General features: G+C 33.0%; 1 protein-coding gene across 3 annotated transcripts; it reads left to right on the top strand.

The window, feature by feature from the left end:
• The first annotated feature begins 1,305 nt into the window (after positions 1-1,305).
• On the top strand, positions 1,306-5,883 carry LOC103490111 (uncharacterized). 3 transcript variants are annotated; one of them, XR_001762761.2, is made up of 7 exons: positions 1,313-1,909; positions 3,143-3,254; positions 3,343-3,514; positions 3,591-3,784; positions 4,086-4,230; positions 4,376-4,446; positions 5,516-5,883. XR_001762761.2 is itself a non-coding variant. In XM_008449475.3 (6 exons), exons 1-5 carry the CDS (start codon positions 1,482-1,484, stop codon positions 4,209-4,211), a joined length of 1,032 nt encoding a protein of 343 aa, XP_008447697.1. In that variant the 5' UTR covers positions 1,306-1,481; the 3' UTR covers positions 4,212-4,230; positions 5,516-5,883. The 3 variants fall into 3 exon arrangements, 2 of the variants coding, with proteins under 2 accessions (XP_008447697.1, XP_008447700.1); XM_008449475.3 differs by lacking the exon at positions 4,376-4,446 and having other exon boundaries at positions 1,306-1,909; XM_008449478.3 differs by lacking the exon at positions 4,376-4,446 and having other exon boundaries at positions 5,459-5,883.
• The last annotated feature ends 13,295 nt before the right edge of the window (positions 5,884-19,178 follow it).

The following is a 19,178-nucleotide window of genomic DNA, read 5'->3' as shown; positions in this document are numbered from 1 at the left end:
TTTCAAATCTCTACAAAAATTTTCACTCCAATTTAATTAAATAAACATAAAAAATTATCTAATTACTTTTGACTTCCACAAAACCACATAGTTTTCATTAAATGAAAAATGAAAATTAAATAACGCCCAATAAGTTAAAATTAATTAAACAAAATTAAGATAATTAACCCTAAAAAATATCTTAATTTTCGGGATGTTACACATCTGGTGGTTAATTACATCTAGTCGGCAATCTAGGTCATCTTATTAAATAGAAACCTAAGTAGTGAATGAAGTTACATCTAGTGGTTACTGTTTTGTGATCCAATTGTGTGCAAACTCATTGTATAGGATACACCCACTCGCATGTCACCTACATGAACGTGTTGGATCATTGAGTTTGTATCAAATACAAAGTGGGTTATATCCATAATATTACCAAAATAAGATACCCAACCTTATATTTATACTATAGACTCTCTAAGCTAAATCTTGAACTTTAATCTCTTATATGTCTCTACGTACAGTTCAAGAATAATAAAACAACGTAGGATGTTAATTTATTGGATTTAGGTTATTAAGACACAACTAATAAAATAATCAATAATACTCTATGAAATTACAATAATAACAATTTATTAATAACGATCAATGAATTAAATATACTATTTACGAGTTTCTATAAATTAGTCTTTTTATATATGGATATTGTATAAAAAATATAAAGTTGAAGGGTTACCTTGAGTCCTGCTGGTGTCGGTATGGATGACCAATGAACTCTTTGCTTTAATCATTTAATGACATTTTTGCACAAAAGAGTAAGATTAGGAAAAAATGAAATTAACTTATACTCATTGTTTAATCCAAGTAGATCGTGAAGCTCGCGATTAAAAGATACCAAATCCATAAGTTATTAACTTCTTACATTATACATCTAACAATTAAACAACCATTGAAACTAAATACCAGAAATAAAAGTTATAACATTTGTCAGATATTTTTGAACTCACAATCACACATCCATCATGATTTGAAAGTAGAGTAGTCTTGGAAAACGCTAATAAATTCCGAAACCTTTGAAACTGAACACAAAATTCAAACATAAGAATACACATAGGATAGGATAGGGCAAGACGAGACACATTGGATAAATGAATACACAATACGATAATAAAAGGAAAAGAAACCAAAATGGGAGTGAAAGCCCCAAAAACAAAGAGGAGAGAAGAAACGTGGCAATATATGATTGGTCTGTCACCTCACCCACATCCACCCACCGAGCCCCTTGCGGTTACTCACAAAATCCATTTTCTTCATGAATGGACCGCTTTGTCATTTTGTCTTTCTACTCTCACAGAAAGAGAGAGAAAGGAAGAAGCAGAGAGACATAAAGGGAGAGAGAAAGAGAAGACAGAGAGAGTTCTTGAGAGAGAGAGAGAGAGAGAAGGACCGTTAATTTCCGTTAATATATGAAGCAATTTTGAGAGCTACAAGAAGCTAAAATGGTTACAGACCAAGAGCTTTCTCAAGCTATACAATGTCTTCTTCGCGACTCTGCTTCTCCTACAAACCCTAACCCTTTTTCTTCTTTAAACGCTGTTGTTCAGGAGTTGCAGACCAAGCTTGGTCTTGACCTCTCTCATAAACTCGATTTCATCCATGCCCAGATCCAATTTATCCTTCGTTCTCATCCTCAACAACCCCATCATCACCAACATCACCACCACCACCACCATCAGCAGCAGCAGCAGCAACAACAACTACCCTCTTCGCAGAAAGACCTCTTTGCCCTTCATCAAAGCCCTAATTTTCAATCTGCGCCTTCCCCCACTTCCTCTGCATTTCACACTTTCACTGCTCAGCCTCCGACGGCTAAGGCGGATTCCGTCGTTGCTCCCACTGTTCCGGGCTCTGACCCGCCAAAGGAAAGGTGGGGTTCTTTAAGTTTTTTCATTTTGGGGTTTTGGGTTTCTTTTCTTTTCTTTTTTCTTTTTTTTTTTTACTTTCCCCCTTTGATTTACTTGTTCGTTTTGGGTGTGTGTGTTTGTGTAAATCTGTTTCAATTCTGGAGTGAAGTTGATTTCGTTCTGTTTTGATTTCAATTCTACTAAATTAGTGCAATGGCTTCTTGATTTCTTTGTTTATTCCTTTTCCCTTTTGCAACGGTTACTTCATTAGTTTAGAATTAGGGCGGAAAAGGCCGTGAAGTTGTTCCTTCATTTGCTGTGGACTTTGTTTGGAGGATTTTGGAGTGTATAGTCCACTGATTAGTGGCATTTGGATTGGTATTAGTTTTACTCGAGGGTTCAGTATTGTTAATTTTCCATTGAATGTTCGCTAGCTTCTGCTTCGTTTTCCTCTGGGTTCAGAAGTTTATTCAGGATTTCTGGTCAGAAATGTGACTTTCTGCTTTTGTCATGGCTGTTGGAAAAGTAAATTTTCTCTTAATGATGCCTTGTTTTTCTCTTAATGATGCCTTGTCAAATGTGTGTGCATAGGTATCTACTACGAGCATGCTGAGTTTTCATTTATTTTCTGTTTGTTTCCTTTAATTCGTATTATTTTTGCATTCTTGGTTCTAGTCTGGTCAGCACAGGCATATACCATATACGGAAAAAAAATTCTTGGGAATTTGTAACTTTGGATTTGTCCATCAGCATGGTAGTGGATTGGTAGGGAGTTAATAAGATGAGAGATGGAAGCTACCCTAGTTTGCTGGAAATGGATATTAATGTATGACATCTACATGTGAGGAGTCTTTATCGTATGTATGCATTTTTCTATAAATATCACTGTAGCTTTGACCTCTCAGCACACTTTTGCGAGTGAACAGCTAGCTCCTTCCCAGTATGGGCTTACTTTTATTTTGCAATCTAGTAATGTATGTAGCTTAGAGCTTGTAATCACACGATTTCAATGGCCTTACTAGTGATACCTTTCGAAGTATCAATTACCAGCTGGTAGCCATAAGTACGGAACATTTTGTCATGTACTATAGAGCTACGAAGTAGAATCTTTCAATTAGTTCTCATTCCATGGAAGGGTGAAATGTATCATTTACTGTTTTATTCAAAGATTAAAATAATACACGTTTCTCTAGTTCTTAGATCCCAAAGATATATGTTTCGACTGATAAAATCTCACCTTTAAAACTTGAATTCAGTACCCAAACCAAAACTAAGAGAAGAGGAGGCCCCGGGGGTCTAAACAAGCTTTGTGGTGTTTCTCCTGAACTTCAGGCTATTGTTGGCCAACCAGAATTACCGCGAACTGAGGTCTCTCTCTCTTTCTTATTTCGTAGTTGTTTGATTCTCAATGTTAGCACTTTATGAGGTTCATATGATGCGTCTGTGTTTGTTTCAGATAGTGAAACAGCTATGGGCATACATCAGAAAAAACAACCTACAGGATCCAAGTAACAAGAGGAAAATAATATGCAATGATGAGTTGCGGTTGGTATTTGAAACAGACTGCACTGACATGTTCAAAATGAATAAGTTGCTAGCCAAACACATCATTCCTCTTGAACCTACAAGTAAGTATTCAGTTTGATGCTTCCCCATCCCCCTAGTTCTGGAAGAAATCAATAGTTTGTTTCCTAATCCTGTCAGAACCATCAAGTTCTAAGAAGGCACGAGTGGAGAATGAATCTGCAGTTAGTGTTAAAAGTGCAGAACCCAGTATTTGTCCTTCTGTGATTATATCTGAAGCACTAGCAAATTTTTTTGGCGTCGATGGTAGGGAGATGCTCCAATCAGAAGTTCTGAGACGCATCTGGGAATACATAAAAGTGAATCATCTTGAGGTTGGCAAATAAACTCTGGAAACTCACTTTGCTGCATGCTAGCCATTCACTATTTATTTAGTCTATCCATCGTAATATAAAAAATACTTTTCATGATTTCCATCATACTTTTTGAACTGTAATACCATCTTTTAAACTAGAGAGATCATTTCTTTGTAAAATTTCTGCATACAGGACCCTCTGTTTTGGATCATAAAACATGGGGCATTGTTCTTATAAGTCATAATAACTCTTTTTTCTTCATATCATTCACTAACATTGAAATGGTCTTGTACTCACATGTTTTGGATCTTAAAAACAGGACCCTCTGAACCCGATGGCAGTGTTGTGCGACGCAAAACTTCGAGAACTGTTTGGTTGTGAAAGCATTTCTGCACTGGGAATCCCAGAAGTTTTAGGCCGCCACCATATATTTAGGAGATCATGATAGCTATTCTTCTAGGATGGTTAGTGCATTCTAACTTTCTTATATATTAAAACCGATGTTAGAGTTGATGGGTAAGTTTGAGTTTCCCCATTGTTGCAATTTGACCTCATCATCATGCACATCTTCCAAAAGCATATTATTTGATTGATTGAAATTTCTTCTAGTGTTGGAGGCTGCTGATACCTGTTATCACTTGTCCTAGTTGGAAATTTATGATGCAGCATGCAGGACAGCTGTAAGAAAATTAATGATATCCTCTTAGGATTAAATATATGAGAGTTTTTGGGATTTTGTCTTAGTTTTATGACGGGTCTGTGGGAACCTTCAATTGGATTCTGCTTGTACCGTTTGCTGGGATTGATGGCGGGATGAAGAAAAAATGAAAGGAAAAACTGTCGAATTGATTGTTACCTCATAACTCTGAAGTTAAAACACAAGCCCTGGAATGGAAAATGTTTAATTGAAACTGATTATTCAGGTTTTTACTGTGCCATGTGGAAAGGATAAAAAACCTAAGGTATTAAAATAGGACTTGGAAATTCATATAGAAATAGAAAATCAAGTTAAAAATTAGGGCTTTGGAGGTCTCTTATTTATTTTGGTCTCCACAGATCAAATTTAAAATCTTCAATATATGAAATATGGTAACTACTGCTACTCCTGAATGTATTCTTGTACAAAGTTTTCTTTTTGAGTTCATAGATGCCTTATTTGATTATCTGTAAATGAAGACACAATGATTTGAAGCTTTATTTTGTGCAATCATAGCTTTTCACCCTTAAGGCCCCTTTGGATAATAATTTGGTTTTTTTTTTTTTAAATTAAGTTTATAAATTAAGCTTTTAAATGTTATTCCCACCGATGAGTTCCATTATTTTGTTATTTACTTCTTCAAATATTTTCAAATCAAAACCAAATTTTACAAAATTTGTTTTTGTTTTTAGAATTTGGTCTTTAGCTTATTTGTTTAAGAGAGATAGAAGTCCAATTTTCAAAATCCAAAAACTAAAACTAAAATCATAATCAAATGGGCCCTTGGTTATTTGAATTTCAATTGACGGTTGTTTTCCTTTTTTTCCTTTTCAAAAAAAAAAAAAAAAGAAAGAAAGAAAAGAAAAGAAAAGAAAAGAAAAGAACCGAAGGAATAGCTTCTTTCTGACTGCTTTTTCCAGCAGTGCCAGCTGTGCTGCATACTTACTTTACCTTTGGTTGAAAATTTTGTTTCATCTTCTTTTTCTTTTTCAAAGGCATCAAAGAATGGATTAGCCAGGACGAAACTAATGAGTGCTGATCCTTGATTGCAGTTGCAGATCGAATGGTGTTAGCGACTTACATATCGGGACAGTGTTTGGAAAAGTCTATATGGTTTTTTCTCCCCCTTCTCTTAATGTTGTAATCAGTGATGATAATATTTTACTTTTGGATCTTATGCTAAGGTAAGGTGTGAACTTGGGGATGTAAGAATGGGGGCTTATGGCAGAGTTTATTTTGTAATTGTCTGCCAAGTCCTTGGGTTTTCATTTGTCTGACTTGGTGTTTAGGTTTAGAGTAACCCCTGGGAGTTTCTAACATCCATCATACACTACAGATGATGATGGGTAAAGTAAAATCATGTTATCTACTCACTAGTTTGTTATATATATATATTTATGATGTTTTTATTTAGTAAAAAGTTTAGCCTTCTTTGCTAAATCATTTCTTCATATTCTTGGCTACAGTTTATTTGATTCATTTCAGTGTTAGTGTTGGGATATTGTGTTCAGTTTTGTTTTTGCTTTTTCATGAATCTTTTCAAATTGCTTCTTTCTCTCCATCTAATTATATCTTGAAGATGTGATTGTTCTTAACTGGTTTGTAAAATAGGTTTCATGTATTATTTGGCTTCTAAATCTGATGGTTTGTAAATATATAGAATCTGCCTATTCAAAATGATTTCAAAATATAACAAAATTTGAATTTTGTTTTTGGTTTTTCATTTTCTTTATTTTAAAAAGTTGGTCTATTTTCAATCATCTTTTAGATTAAAAGTTGTGTTTCTTTTATTATTTTTGGAGTAAGTTGTAATATTTTTTAAAAAACTCAGCAAAATTTGAAACACTAGAAATGGAGCTCTTTCTTCATTATTATTATTACACAATGTCTGAACATGTAACACTATGGAATAAAATTGAAATGAAATGGTGCCAATGTCCATTGATTGATTGATTATAAAGGGCAGTAGGAGATAAATTCTCTCTACTTTGTCCTCTTTTTCTATTTTAACAAATTAAACTTAAATTTATCTTAGTAATGTTTGCTGTCTTTTACACAACAGACTAATAAGGAAAAAAAGAAAAGAAAAGAGAAATGACTATTTTAAGAGTTTGTTCCAAAGGATTCGTTTGGGAAGCTAGAATACAATCAAGGTTTTTTAGAATATGAAGGTCTTGTAATGGGTGAAAAATTGAAGTTGGAATGGGAACCGTAATTTTGAAACATAAAAGTGATTGAAAAAGAGAGTGATTGAAAATTGTAGGAACGAAATGAGTTTGGTATTACAAATTGAACTCAAAACACTTAATTAAAACATGAGTTTCGAATTGTATTTACAACAATACAAGCTCATTATTTTATGGTTGTAAAAATGCCTTTGGTGTTTATAAACACTATTTTGTATTTATAAACACTTATTTAAACATATAGAAAGTCAATCTAAACATGTCGTATACTATTTGTTGTTTTATTTTATATTTATGTATTTATTTTTTTGACAAAAGACTAAAAGATTTCCCCCGTAAGATTACTAAATTTAAGGATTCTATAGGGAATCTGTAGACAAAAATGAAAAACTAAAGTTTGATATACAACCATAAACAATTAATTAAGAACTTTGGAATGAATTATTCTTATTCCGTGCAAATTCAGAATCGTGAAGTATGGATATCCGAAGTAAAATGGATGTTTAAAAAGGAGAAAGAATTTGGGAAATTGCCAAAAATATGCCAATTTTGGAGGGGTAAAATTGAGTTTGGAAAAAGTTAGAGATTTAGGACAAATTGGGGGTGAAAGTTCAATTTTGCCCTTAATGAAAAATTTCCCTTCTCCTTAACCTAAAATACAATGTAAAAAAAAAAAAAAAAAAACCATTCGATATTCTATTTTTGCTCTTCCGCCTACAAACCCTTGTCAATGGTGAGGCAATGTCAGTCATAGTGAGAATTTTTCATTTTATGCATTTTAATTAATTTATCCTTTGTTCTTGTCGTTTTTCTCCCTCTCTGGTGACTTCCATTTAAAACTTCTAGATACAAAAATCCACCATTTTCACCTACCCTTTTCCTCATCTCTTCATTTCCTTTTTCCACCATTTTCATCTGTTTATTATGAAGTTTGGAAGTTATGTTGATAGGTTGTGGTGGTACTATTTGGTTATAGAATAATTTGTTGTGGACACCATGTGTTTGTTAAAAGTCTCAAAAGAAGCACATGTGTTATGTGTAAAATTTTCATTTATGGCTTCAGTAGTTTAGGCTCGGTGATCGTTGAAGTCTTGGCAGGCTATTCATGTGGTTATAGAGCTGCGCTGTCGCTCTTTATTTGTGTGAGATTTTACTTCTTTTGCTTGTCAACGAATGCTGGTTTGTGATGACTGAGATGACTTACTAAATTATTGTTTGTTGATTATAACAATTTTTCTATTTTCTATATGCTAGTTGGCCATATTTTTGCCTTTTGAGATGAGAAAAATATGTATGAGATGAAAATCAAGCTTTCTTTTGCTACTTGTACTAAAAACTAGCAACAATTTACTTGAATTGGCAATGCCATAATATATTGGAATGAGAAATATTGTGTTTGATCATATTTACTGTAAACCCCGAACTCTAAAGAAACTTAATCTTTTTGAAGAACTTGAAAGGTTAAGTGTTGTTTAGGGTTAAGAATAGAAAAAGGGTTCAAAAGTGTCATTGAAGATATGTCATGATTATTGGAAAAGAGGAAGTTTGGGTAAGTGTCAAGGAATAGAATACTAAGCGATCGAGTTAAAAGTAAGTGATCGATTAGGAGGTAAGTGATTAGGTGATTATCTAAGCGATCGGTCAAGAAGCTAAGCAATTGAGTTGGAAAATAAACGATCATTTGAAGGTTAAAGCTAAGCCATCGTATTAGAAAGCTAAAACAATCGTGTAAGATGATTTTTGTATTTAGAAGTTTAAGATGGAGGTTACCGGAGATGGGGAAACAATAACAAGAGCAAATGATAAATTAATTAGAATGGGTAAAATGAGAAATTGTCTCACTGTTGCTGTCGTTGCCTCATTGTTGACAAGGGTTCGCAGGCAGGAGATCAAGAATTGAATATCGAATGGTTTTCTTTCTTTTTAAATTTTACGTTATGTTTTAAGTTAAGGAGGAAAAGTTTTCGTTGAGGGCAAAATTGTCTTTTAACACCCAATTTGTCCCTAGATCTCAACTACCTTCAAAATTGGTCTATTTTCGGAAATTTCTTAAACAACTTCAATTTGAATGGTTTATGTAGTTTTGGCATTGTCTCTTTTTATTTTTATTTTTATTTTTATTTTTTTATTTTAAATACTAGGTGCATGAAAGTTAAATTAACATGCTAACGGAAACGGATCAAACAAATAAATTCTAGATTTCATGAATTTAGGATTATACATGTACGAGAAATTAGAAGAAAATGAAAATTTAGGACACATACTTTTGTAGCTCAAAATTCTTTCTATATAGTCGATGAAATTCAATGAAATCAAGTTGTAGACAACCACAAAGATATTCCATACTATTCTCAATGCTTAGAACTTGATTGAGAAATCAAATTTATGACCGATTTTGTGAGTTTTCAAGGGAAACAAGAGTTACGAACCATTAGACATATTTTTCCAAAATCTCAATATCCACCATCTTCTTAATCTTCACATCGATGTGCATTTTATAATCAAAACACAAGCAAACTAACAATTTAGTATTTAATTTGGCTCTTAACTCATGCAATAAAGTGAGATTTGTGGTCAAACTTAGAGAACACTGCTTCATGGTTGAAGTACCTTGTTCATCCTTGCACTAAAGGTGGGAAAAATCCACTAACCCATAAAGTCAACAGTTTTGACTTCGTAAAAATGAATTTCTAAATACAAATTTTGAAATTCTATTACTTATTTATATAATTAAATAATTATATTAATTAATCTAGTTAAATAATATTATATTATTATTTTCCACTGTGAATCCTGATCAATCCAATTGATTTAATTCGAATCCCTAGTCTAATTTTCAATATTTTAAATCTCATTTAAACACCATCTCTTTAATTTTTGTAATCATTAATTATATCAAATATTAATAATGACTCATATTGCTCGACTAATTCGAACAATTAGAATTTTTTGATGACACGATTCTAAGCTTATATCTGTAACGAGCTAGTATAGTGACCTAAGTCCTACAAATCAAGAGCTCCAACAATCCAAAATTATCTGGCTAACTCTTCTAATCGAGTTAATTAACATTTGTTAACTAATCAAGACAGTCCACTATAATGCATAACTGTACTCTCCTCACTATAGATTATATTTATGTCCACATGATATTACATGATTAGTAAGTCAACCTTTCACAAGTTGTTGGTAATCTCAACTGAGTCAATTTATCATTTTACCCCCAAGATTACATCTTGTTTTTTTGGCCTACGTTGATCCGTTAATGAACAATTAGTTTATAGTCCTACAATTAAACTGAATCCTTCTCGGGCCTATGAGAGGACGGGGACCTTTTTTCAAAACTTGGAGTCAGTACTTAAGGGAACAATCTATTTACTAACTCTCAAAGCGGACAAGAGCCTATTCTGTCTTACACCTTTACATCCCTAACTATCCAACTAATCTTACCCTTGAAATGGAAGGTCTATTGAGCCAGGTTGATGAGCTACCCTCACTTATGCAAACCTAAGGATAGTCTCGTGTGGACAGGAGTTCATAGTTAGCTTATGGTTAAGGTTAAGCTACCTAGACCATCAGAAAGTAGAAATAGTCAGTTTTAAACACGATGGTATAAAATAAAAGTGTATTTCATGTTTCGATTTTACACAATCTCATTTTATAGGATGCCCCTACTCACATGTATCTACTAAATACAAAGTTAGTCACATCCATAATACCCCAAAAATAAGGCGTCCAACCTTATTTCTGTACTATAGACCATTTAAACTATTACTCGAACTTGATTCATGTTTATGTCTCTACATAAAATTCAAGTACTCGTACTATAGTAGAAAAGACCTTTTGGAGTTTGAGTTTTATTATAACCAAATCTCTTTATTCAATAATGAATTATTGAACATGTTGGAATTTATGTACTAAAACCTAGTTTGTAGTTAAAATTATATTCTATTCAATAAAGTGGTTATTGATGACATATTAGTGAAAATAGAATACTATAATCTTGAGTCCAATTACCTAAGGTTTTGAGGCTATCTCGTGTAGAGTTGAACTTTATGTAGAGACATAAATGTGGATCAAGTTCGAGTTTATAGCCGAAATAATCTATAGTGTATGAATAAGGTTGGACGTCTTATTTCGAGAACACTATGGATGCGGCCCGCTCTGTAGTTAGTACAAATGATGTGATTCGGAATCGTTCATGTAGAGACATGGGAGTAGGGGCATCTTATGTAAAGAGTTTATCGTAAGACTGGAACCATGAAATAATCACTTTTAAGTTATAATACCGTTGACTATACAAACTGATTAGTTCGATTGTGATGACCTAGGTAACTTAATCTTAATCTTGAGCTAACTATGAACTTTGTTCAAATGGTATAATCCTTATATCTGCATAGGTGAGGGTAGCTCAACAGTGCTGATTCAATAAGCCTCTCATTTCAGGGGTAAAATTGGGTGGATGGTTAGGGACATAGGGTGCAAGAGGGAATTCACTCCTACCCGCTTTAGGATTAGTAGATAGGTTGTTCCCTTAAGGATTGAATTCAAGTCTTGAACAAGAGATCCAACCCTCCCATTGGCCCGAGAGGGATTTGGTTTATTGGTTAGACCTTAAACTAAATGTTCAATAGTGGATCAATGGGACTTAAGGAACAAGATGTAATCTCGAGGGTAAAACGATATTTTGACCCAGTTGAGGAACAACCTGTGAAAGATTAACTTACTGATCATGATTATATAAGATGTACACAGATATATCTATAGTGAGGAGAGTGCAACTACGGGACTTTAGTAGAATGACCTGTTAGTTAACAAATGTTGATTAACTCGGTCTAAAAGAGTTTAGCCAGTTAATCTCAAATCATTGGAGCCCATGATCTATAGGTCCATTGGGTTTCCCTATTAGCTCATATGAAATTAACTTAGAACAATATGATGAAATTGAATTGTTCGAATTAGGTAGAGAGAGAGAAACTGACGGTATATCATATATATTCGTCAAAATAGTCAAGACAGACAAAATGGTAAAAAGTCCGTGTGATATAGCCGTCAGTTATAGAGCTTTAAGTTTAAATGTGATTTAAATATTAAAGATATGAATACGGATTCATATTCGAAAGATTGGAACTGATGAAAATGGTCAAAGTTGTGAAAAGTCAAAATGTTGATTTTTGACTTTGAAAAAGTCAAACTTTGATCGGCTTTATATTCAAATGTGATTTGAATTTTGAAAAAATGAATGCGAATTCATGCTCGAGAGGTCGAAATTAGTCAAGATAAACAAAAACAAAAATTCAAAATGTTGACTTTTGACTTGAAAAAGTCAAAATTTGACTTTGACTTTAATTGTCAAATGACCAAAATGCCATTGGACTAAGTTAGTAGGAAAATCCAACATTTTGTTGGATAATCCAACTAATACTTAGTGGGATAAGTGGCTACATGAGATATAGACACCTAGCCCACTAAGTTCCGCTAATGGTTAGTGGATTATTAGGTGTTGTTATTTCATAAACTAATTACATACAATTTTGCATGTAATTAGTCTATTTAAAGAAATTTTTTCATTTTCTTGAGAACTTTTGGAAAATTTATGTTTTTATGAATTACAAAAAATATTTCCAACTTTTTTCTCTCCCAAAAATCTCAACCAAAATTCCTTCTAATTCCATCTAGTTCTCTATAAACTTAACGGGTCCTACAACCCAGTTCTAAGTCCGTAAAATAGCAGACCAACTCTAGTGATTGTCCCGGTTCATGATCATAAGGAGATTTCGAAGATTAGGGAGCTTGAAAGGTAAGTATTTCTCTTAACCCTAATTAATGTATTTATGGTAGTAATTAAATATATTAACCTCTAAATTAATTTAGATGCATCTAGAGTATTTTTCGATCCGTTCTTCCTTTGCGCATGTCTTAATTTTCCATCAAAACAATACTTCAACAACAACTTCAATGAATAATATAATAGTTTAACTTTCACAGATCACAAGTTTCAGGACATAAAATCCAACATACTCCCACCTAGACTAAAATTCCTAGCGATAATATAAAATGTCAAGTTTTAAGTGAGAAAAGTATAGTACAATAAATTAGAGCATACATCTGGTACATACCCGATATTTCTCCTACCTTTCCTAGTTTACAAAACTCATAATCCTAGACTAACTAGGTGACCCTTAAACACTTTCGTCGTGAGGCCCTTGTAAATGGATCAACCATATTGTTTGCTGAGGCAATCTGTGTGACTATCACATCTTCTCAAAGTACATTCTACCTATTGAGATGGTACTTTCACTCAATATACTTTCCTCGCATACGACTTCAAGGTTCTTTGGAATTTGCAACTGCGCATTGTTATCATAATATAGTGTTAATGGTAGATGCATATTTGGAACAACTTCTAGATCTGTCAAGAACTTTCTTAGCCATATTGCTTCTTTGACTACTTCACAAGTAGCTACATATTCAGCTTCCATAGTGGAGTCAACAATGCAACTTTGTTTGATGCTCCTCCATACTATAGCTCATTTGTTTAGAGCGAACACTAACCTTGCCATTGGTTTTACAGAATCCTTGTCAGACTAAAAATCAAAATCAATATATTCTGTAAGGATCAAATTTCCACCTCTATACACAAGTATATAGTCCCTCGTTCTCTGAAGATGCTTAAGAATATTCTTAATTACAATCCAATGATCATATCTAAGATTGGACAGATACATGTTCATTATCCCTACGACCTAGCATATGTCATGTCTTGTACATAACATAACATGCATCAAGCTTTAAATAGATGATAGCATAGAGTATAGGTCTCATATCCTCAACTTTTTTAGGTGTCTTAGGACACTATTCCCGAGACAAATGAATTCCTTGCCTAACGTATAATGCACCTCTTTTGGAATTCTAAATCTTATATCTAGACAACATCTTGTCTATATAAGTTGCTTGAAAAATAACTAGTGTCTTGTTCTTGCAATTCTGAACAATTTGGATCTCAAGAATATACTGAGCTTCACCCAAATCTTTCATATGAAACTAGTCGTTAGCCATTTTTTAATGTCAATAAAGTCTACTACATCATTCTCAATGAGTAAGATATCATCAACATATGATACTAAGAAAGCTACAAAAGAGTTGACAATCTTTTTGTACACACTATGCTCGTTAACATTTTGTATAAAACCAAATCACAGTATCAAATATAATATTCCAAAATTAAAAGACTTGTTTTAATCCATACATGGATCGTCAAGGTTTACAAACTTTATGCTCTTGACCTTGTTTTATAAACTTTTTTGGTTGAGACATGTAGATACTTTCTTTAAAATATTCATTTAAAAGCAATCTTAACATCCATTTACCATATTTCGTAGTGTCATAATTCCTTGTGATGGATAAAAGTATTCTGAAAGACTTAAGCATAATAACAAGAGAGAGTTTTGTCATAGTCTATTCCCCTCTCTAGGTAAAACCCTTTGCTACTAGTCTTGTTTTATAGGCTACCTTACTAGCAACATCTCATTTTCTTTTGTAGATCCATTTGCAATCAATAAATTTTAGCTTATATGGTTGACCTACAAGCTCTTAAACTAAATTAAAGTACATTTACTCCATTTTGAGGTCCATGGTTTTAATCAACTGATCTTTATCTACATCATTAATTGCTTGCTTAAAAATCAATGGATCTTCACCCCTTCATCTAGTATGACAAGTTGAGTTTGAGTTAAACTTAGGTAATGGTCAAGTTGATGGGTAATCCTTCCATTGCATCGAGGCACTCTCAACTTTTGAGATGGATGTGACTGATCAAATGTGCTAGTTTCATACGTTACTTCAAAAGATGAAACAACCTTATCAATAACTTTTGTTGATTTATTTGTAGTTTCTTCAGAAATCTCATTCAATATTAGTTTATTACGAGGTTGATAATTCCTGATATGATCTTCCTCTAAGAATGTGACATTTATCGATACAAATACTCTATTCTTCGGAGGATCATAGAATAAACAAGCTTTAGTTTCTTTTGGTAGCTTACGAATAGGCATATTTTTTAACGACGTTTTAATTTCTTAGGATTTTGCACCAACACATGTGTGAGGGATCTCCAGATCCTAAAGTAAAGTAAACTACATTTACACCTTCTCTACAACTCATAGGATGTTTCTAAAACACTCTTAGAGGGAACGTTGTTCAAAGTATAGACAACAATTTCGAACCCATATCTCTAAAAATAATTAGGCAAATCGCCAAAGCTCATTATTAAGCTAACTATGTTTAGCAAGGTTCAATTTTTCCTTTTTAATACATTATTTTGCTGAAGTATGTTTGGTGAAGTGAGTTGTGATTTGGTTCCATATTCTATCAAATAGTATTATAATCTTAAATTCATACGCTCACCACCTTGATCTGATCAAAGTGCTATTATAGTTTTCCTTAACTTGTTCTTAACCTTTGCCTTATACTCCTTGAACTTTTCAAGGGCTTCAGACTTGTGATGCATTAGGTAAACATAACCATATCTTGAATAATCGTCTATTAAACCGATAAAGTATTCGCCCCTTCCTAATGCTTTGACATTCAACGGTCCATAAAGTCTGTATACACGAATTTTAAGGCTCTTCGGCTCTAAGACCTTTTCTTAGGGATGTTCAAAAAATTCAGTACCCCGACCAATCCGGATTACCAACCCAAACTGTAAGGGTTGGGTTGGGTTAGAGAATTGAAAAAGAAATGGGTTGGGTTACCGGATTGGGGAATTAAGGGCTGATCAACTCAATCTGACCTGGTTTAATATATATATATATATATATATATATATAAAGACCCTAAATAACACCCCTATTTTCATTTTGTGTTTTTCCCCATCCCAACACATTTGTATTTGGTCGTTCGTAATCCTTTCATCCCCTTCACGTTTGCAATCTTCAGACCGCAATCCGACCCCACCCATTCCGACGACCTCACGTTCCGAATCCACCCCAGTTCAACACAGACCTCACATTCTGGCCCATTTTTCACGTTTCAAATCCACCCATCCATTTTCCATACTCAACCCATTTTTGCAAGTCATTTGCAAGTTCACAGACTTCGCTCTATATCCTTCACAATCGCAGTTCGTACTTCAGCAAGCCTACTTTACTTTTGTTATTTTACTTTTGTATTTAGCATAAATTAAATTAAGTCTCATTCTAAATTTCTTAACACTTTACAGTATCTCACATTCAATACCACATTGCCTCAAATATTTGGGTTTCTTTAAAACTCGTCACCATGGACACAGTGTCAGATATGGTCGAATCACCATTATTTAACTTTATGGTAAGTTAAATATTTTGATGGTTAACTTTTTTTTTTTTTGTGTTTAATAATTTGATGCATTGTTTGAAATCTAAATTTTAGTTGGTGTTGAAATTAGATATGTATATGTTGTATTGGTGTATGTTGGTGAAATTTTAATTAGATATGTATATGTTTAACTGGTGTATGTTGGTGTTGGAAGTAGATATGTATATGTTTAATTAGTGGATGTTGGTGTTGGAAGTTTAATTGATATATGTTGGTGTTAGAAGTTTAATTAGATGTTGCTTTATAAACTTTAGTTAAATGTTGGTGTTAAAAGTTTAATTAGATGTTAATTAGATGTTAGTTTCTTTTATTTTATAGATGGATAGCAGTAGTGAGAATGCGAGTGCTACTGGTAATAATGAAATGCCTCCACTCCTTCCTCCTCCTCCTTCCAATACAAGCCAAACTACAACACACATGTACCACCTCTACCTCCCAAGTCCAAAAAAAAGAGACCTAATAAACAAACTTCTTCCGTGTGGGACCATTTCACAAAAAATGGAAGCGAGTGCTAATGATGGAGCTAGGTGCAAGTGTAACTATAGTGGTAAAGATTATGCATGTGATAGTAATAGTTGTGGAACTAGCACTTTGTGGAAGCATTTAAGAAATCAATGTAAAAAGTATCTATATAGAGAAAAAGATAAAGGACAAATCACCTTAACTCTTATACCTACAAGTGATGGGAAGGAAGCCAATGCCTAGTAATTTTGTGACTAAATTGTTTAGCCAACTAACATGTAGACTAGCATGTGCTAAGATGATAATTATTAATGAGTTGTCATTCAGATTTGTTGAGACTGAGGGTTTTACATAAGAAGATTTTGAGTTCCACTGAGAGTAACAATTGCTAGAGATATATATCAACTATATCTTGAAGAGAAGCAAAAATTAAAATCAATTTTACTTAAAAGCTCTAAAAGAATTTGTCTTACTACAGACACTTAGACTTCATTACAAAATGTGAACTACATGGTCATCAAGACACATTTCATTGACTTTGAATGAGATTTACATAAGAAGATTTTGAGTTTTTGTCAAGTATAAAGGGGGGACTATTGAGAGGGCAATTGAAAGTTGTTTGTTGGAGTGGGGGACTGACAAAATCTTCGATCATTATTGATAATGCAAGTTCCAACGATGTGGCTATTTCATATGTTAAGAGAAGATTTAAAAGTTGGAAATCCATTGCTTTAGATGGAGAGCTATTGCATATGAGGTGTTGTGCTCATATAATTAATCGTAATGTAAATAATGAGCTAAGAGATATGCATGATTCTATTGCTAGTGTTTGGAATGCTATGAGATATGTAAGATCATCACCTAAAAGAATGAAAAAATTTAAAGCATGTGTAAAGCAATAAAAGATCCAGCGTAAGGCTTTTGTTTGTACGAAACTTAAACTTTCAAAAATTCTTAATTACCTCACTAAGAGAGATAGATGGGATCCTTGTTTGTATTAATATCCTCTTTCCTTGAATTAGTAGTGGGATGTATATATCAAAAGTTAAGTGTTAAATTTTAATAAGATAGATTATTTCAAATTCAAATTAGTAATTGAATTTACTAATTGAGGTTACAAAAAATCCGAGCCAGAACGGATATATTTTGCTTTTAAACGAAAAATTAAATCAAAGTTTACTATGTAAACTTTATTTTGTATCGTCCAAATTCCCTTTATGTATGTGCTTTCTGGAAACGTATAGTACTCTATTTCATTAGAAAAATCAGGCGTAATCAACTAGACCTAGTACGCCTTCGAATCCTGAATATGATGCTACCAATAATTGTGGCAATTCACATATGGCACATATGTCTTTCTCCCATCAATTAGTACTCGTTAAAGAAATCAAAATTCCCATATTGTTTTGTTGAAAAATGTGGAAAAAAATAAGAGAGATCCCGTTTGGAATAAAATTAAGATGTAGCTATTAGGTGGAATTCTACATATTTAATGCTTGAACATGCAGTTAAATTTGAAAAAGCTTTCAAAATTTGAAAGGAAGAGAAAGATGACTCAGATTTTGTTGAGTATTTTGAAGAAGATGATCGTGAAAATAAGATATTGGCCTCCAAGTGTGTCGATTGGTTGACTGTAAATGTGTTTGTAAAGTTTTTGAAAGAGTTCTATGAAACCACTACAAAGATAAGTAGATCTTCATATACGACTTCTCATGTTGGTTATAAGGAGAGTAATAAAATTCACTTTGTTTTGAACAAATGGAGCAACAACAATAACTCCGTTCTTAGTTTGATAGCTACGAATATGAAAACGAAGTTCGATAAGTATTGGGATTCGCTTGAGAGAAGATGAATAAGTTGATGTTTGTGGCTATGATGATTGATCCTCGGTACAAGTTAAAGTACTTGAATTATTGTCTTTCCAATGTTTATGATAATGATGTTGTTAAGAATATAGTTGAGAGCGTGAAGATATATTTGCATCGTCTATATGACTTTTACAAATCACAATGTAACCCTTCTACTCAAGATGGTCATAGCACCAATGGAAGTGGAGAATGACTTGACTTTTTATTTGCCTGACAAGGATGTAGAAGATAAAGACAAATTTCATATTATGTATTGGTGAAAAATGAATGAGTACAAATATCCCATTGTATCAACAATTGTTTGAGATGTTTTGGCAGTTCTAATATCTACGGTGGCTTGTGAATCTGCATTTAGTATAGGGGGAGGATGATTCCTTTCGTAGTTCTTTGACTCCTAAAACAGTCGAGACCTTGATATGTACGCAAAATTGGATTCGAGGCAGCTCGGTGTTATTAGATCTTCATCCACAACTTGAAGAGTTAGAGACTTATAAGAATATTGAGACAAATAATTGATTGGTTTCTTTATTGTACATATCTCGACTAACATGTATTATGCTAAATATTTTTTTATAACTTTTGTATGATTTGTTTTGTAGGAAACCTGTAATCTTCTATTGTTTTGAACTAATAAATGAGATTTGGAGGAAGAGCATATTGATTATTATTAGTGTGAGTTTTTCGAGCATAAAATAATATGTCATTACTTACATTATATGCAATTCTTATATGTTTATATTTTTTTTAGGCATTAAAACGTATGGCTAAGATTGCAAGAAGAACAATGACCTAAAATCATCATCATCGTGGCGCACTTTGGATGCCAAGTTGGAATGTTTTTTTAG

This window comes from Cucumis melo, chromosome 1, assembly GCF_025177605.1.
Source record: "Cucumis melo cultivar AY chromosome 1, USDA_Cmelo_AY_1.0, whole genome shotgun sequence".
In the NCBI taxonomy this organism is placed as follows: Eukaryota; Viridiplantae; Streptophyta; class Magnoliopsida; order Cucurbitales; family Cucurbitaceae; genus Cucumis; species Cucumis melo.
Note: the sequence above shows the minus strand (reverse complement) of the source record. Positions and strands in the feature narration are given on the sequence as shown.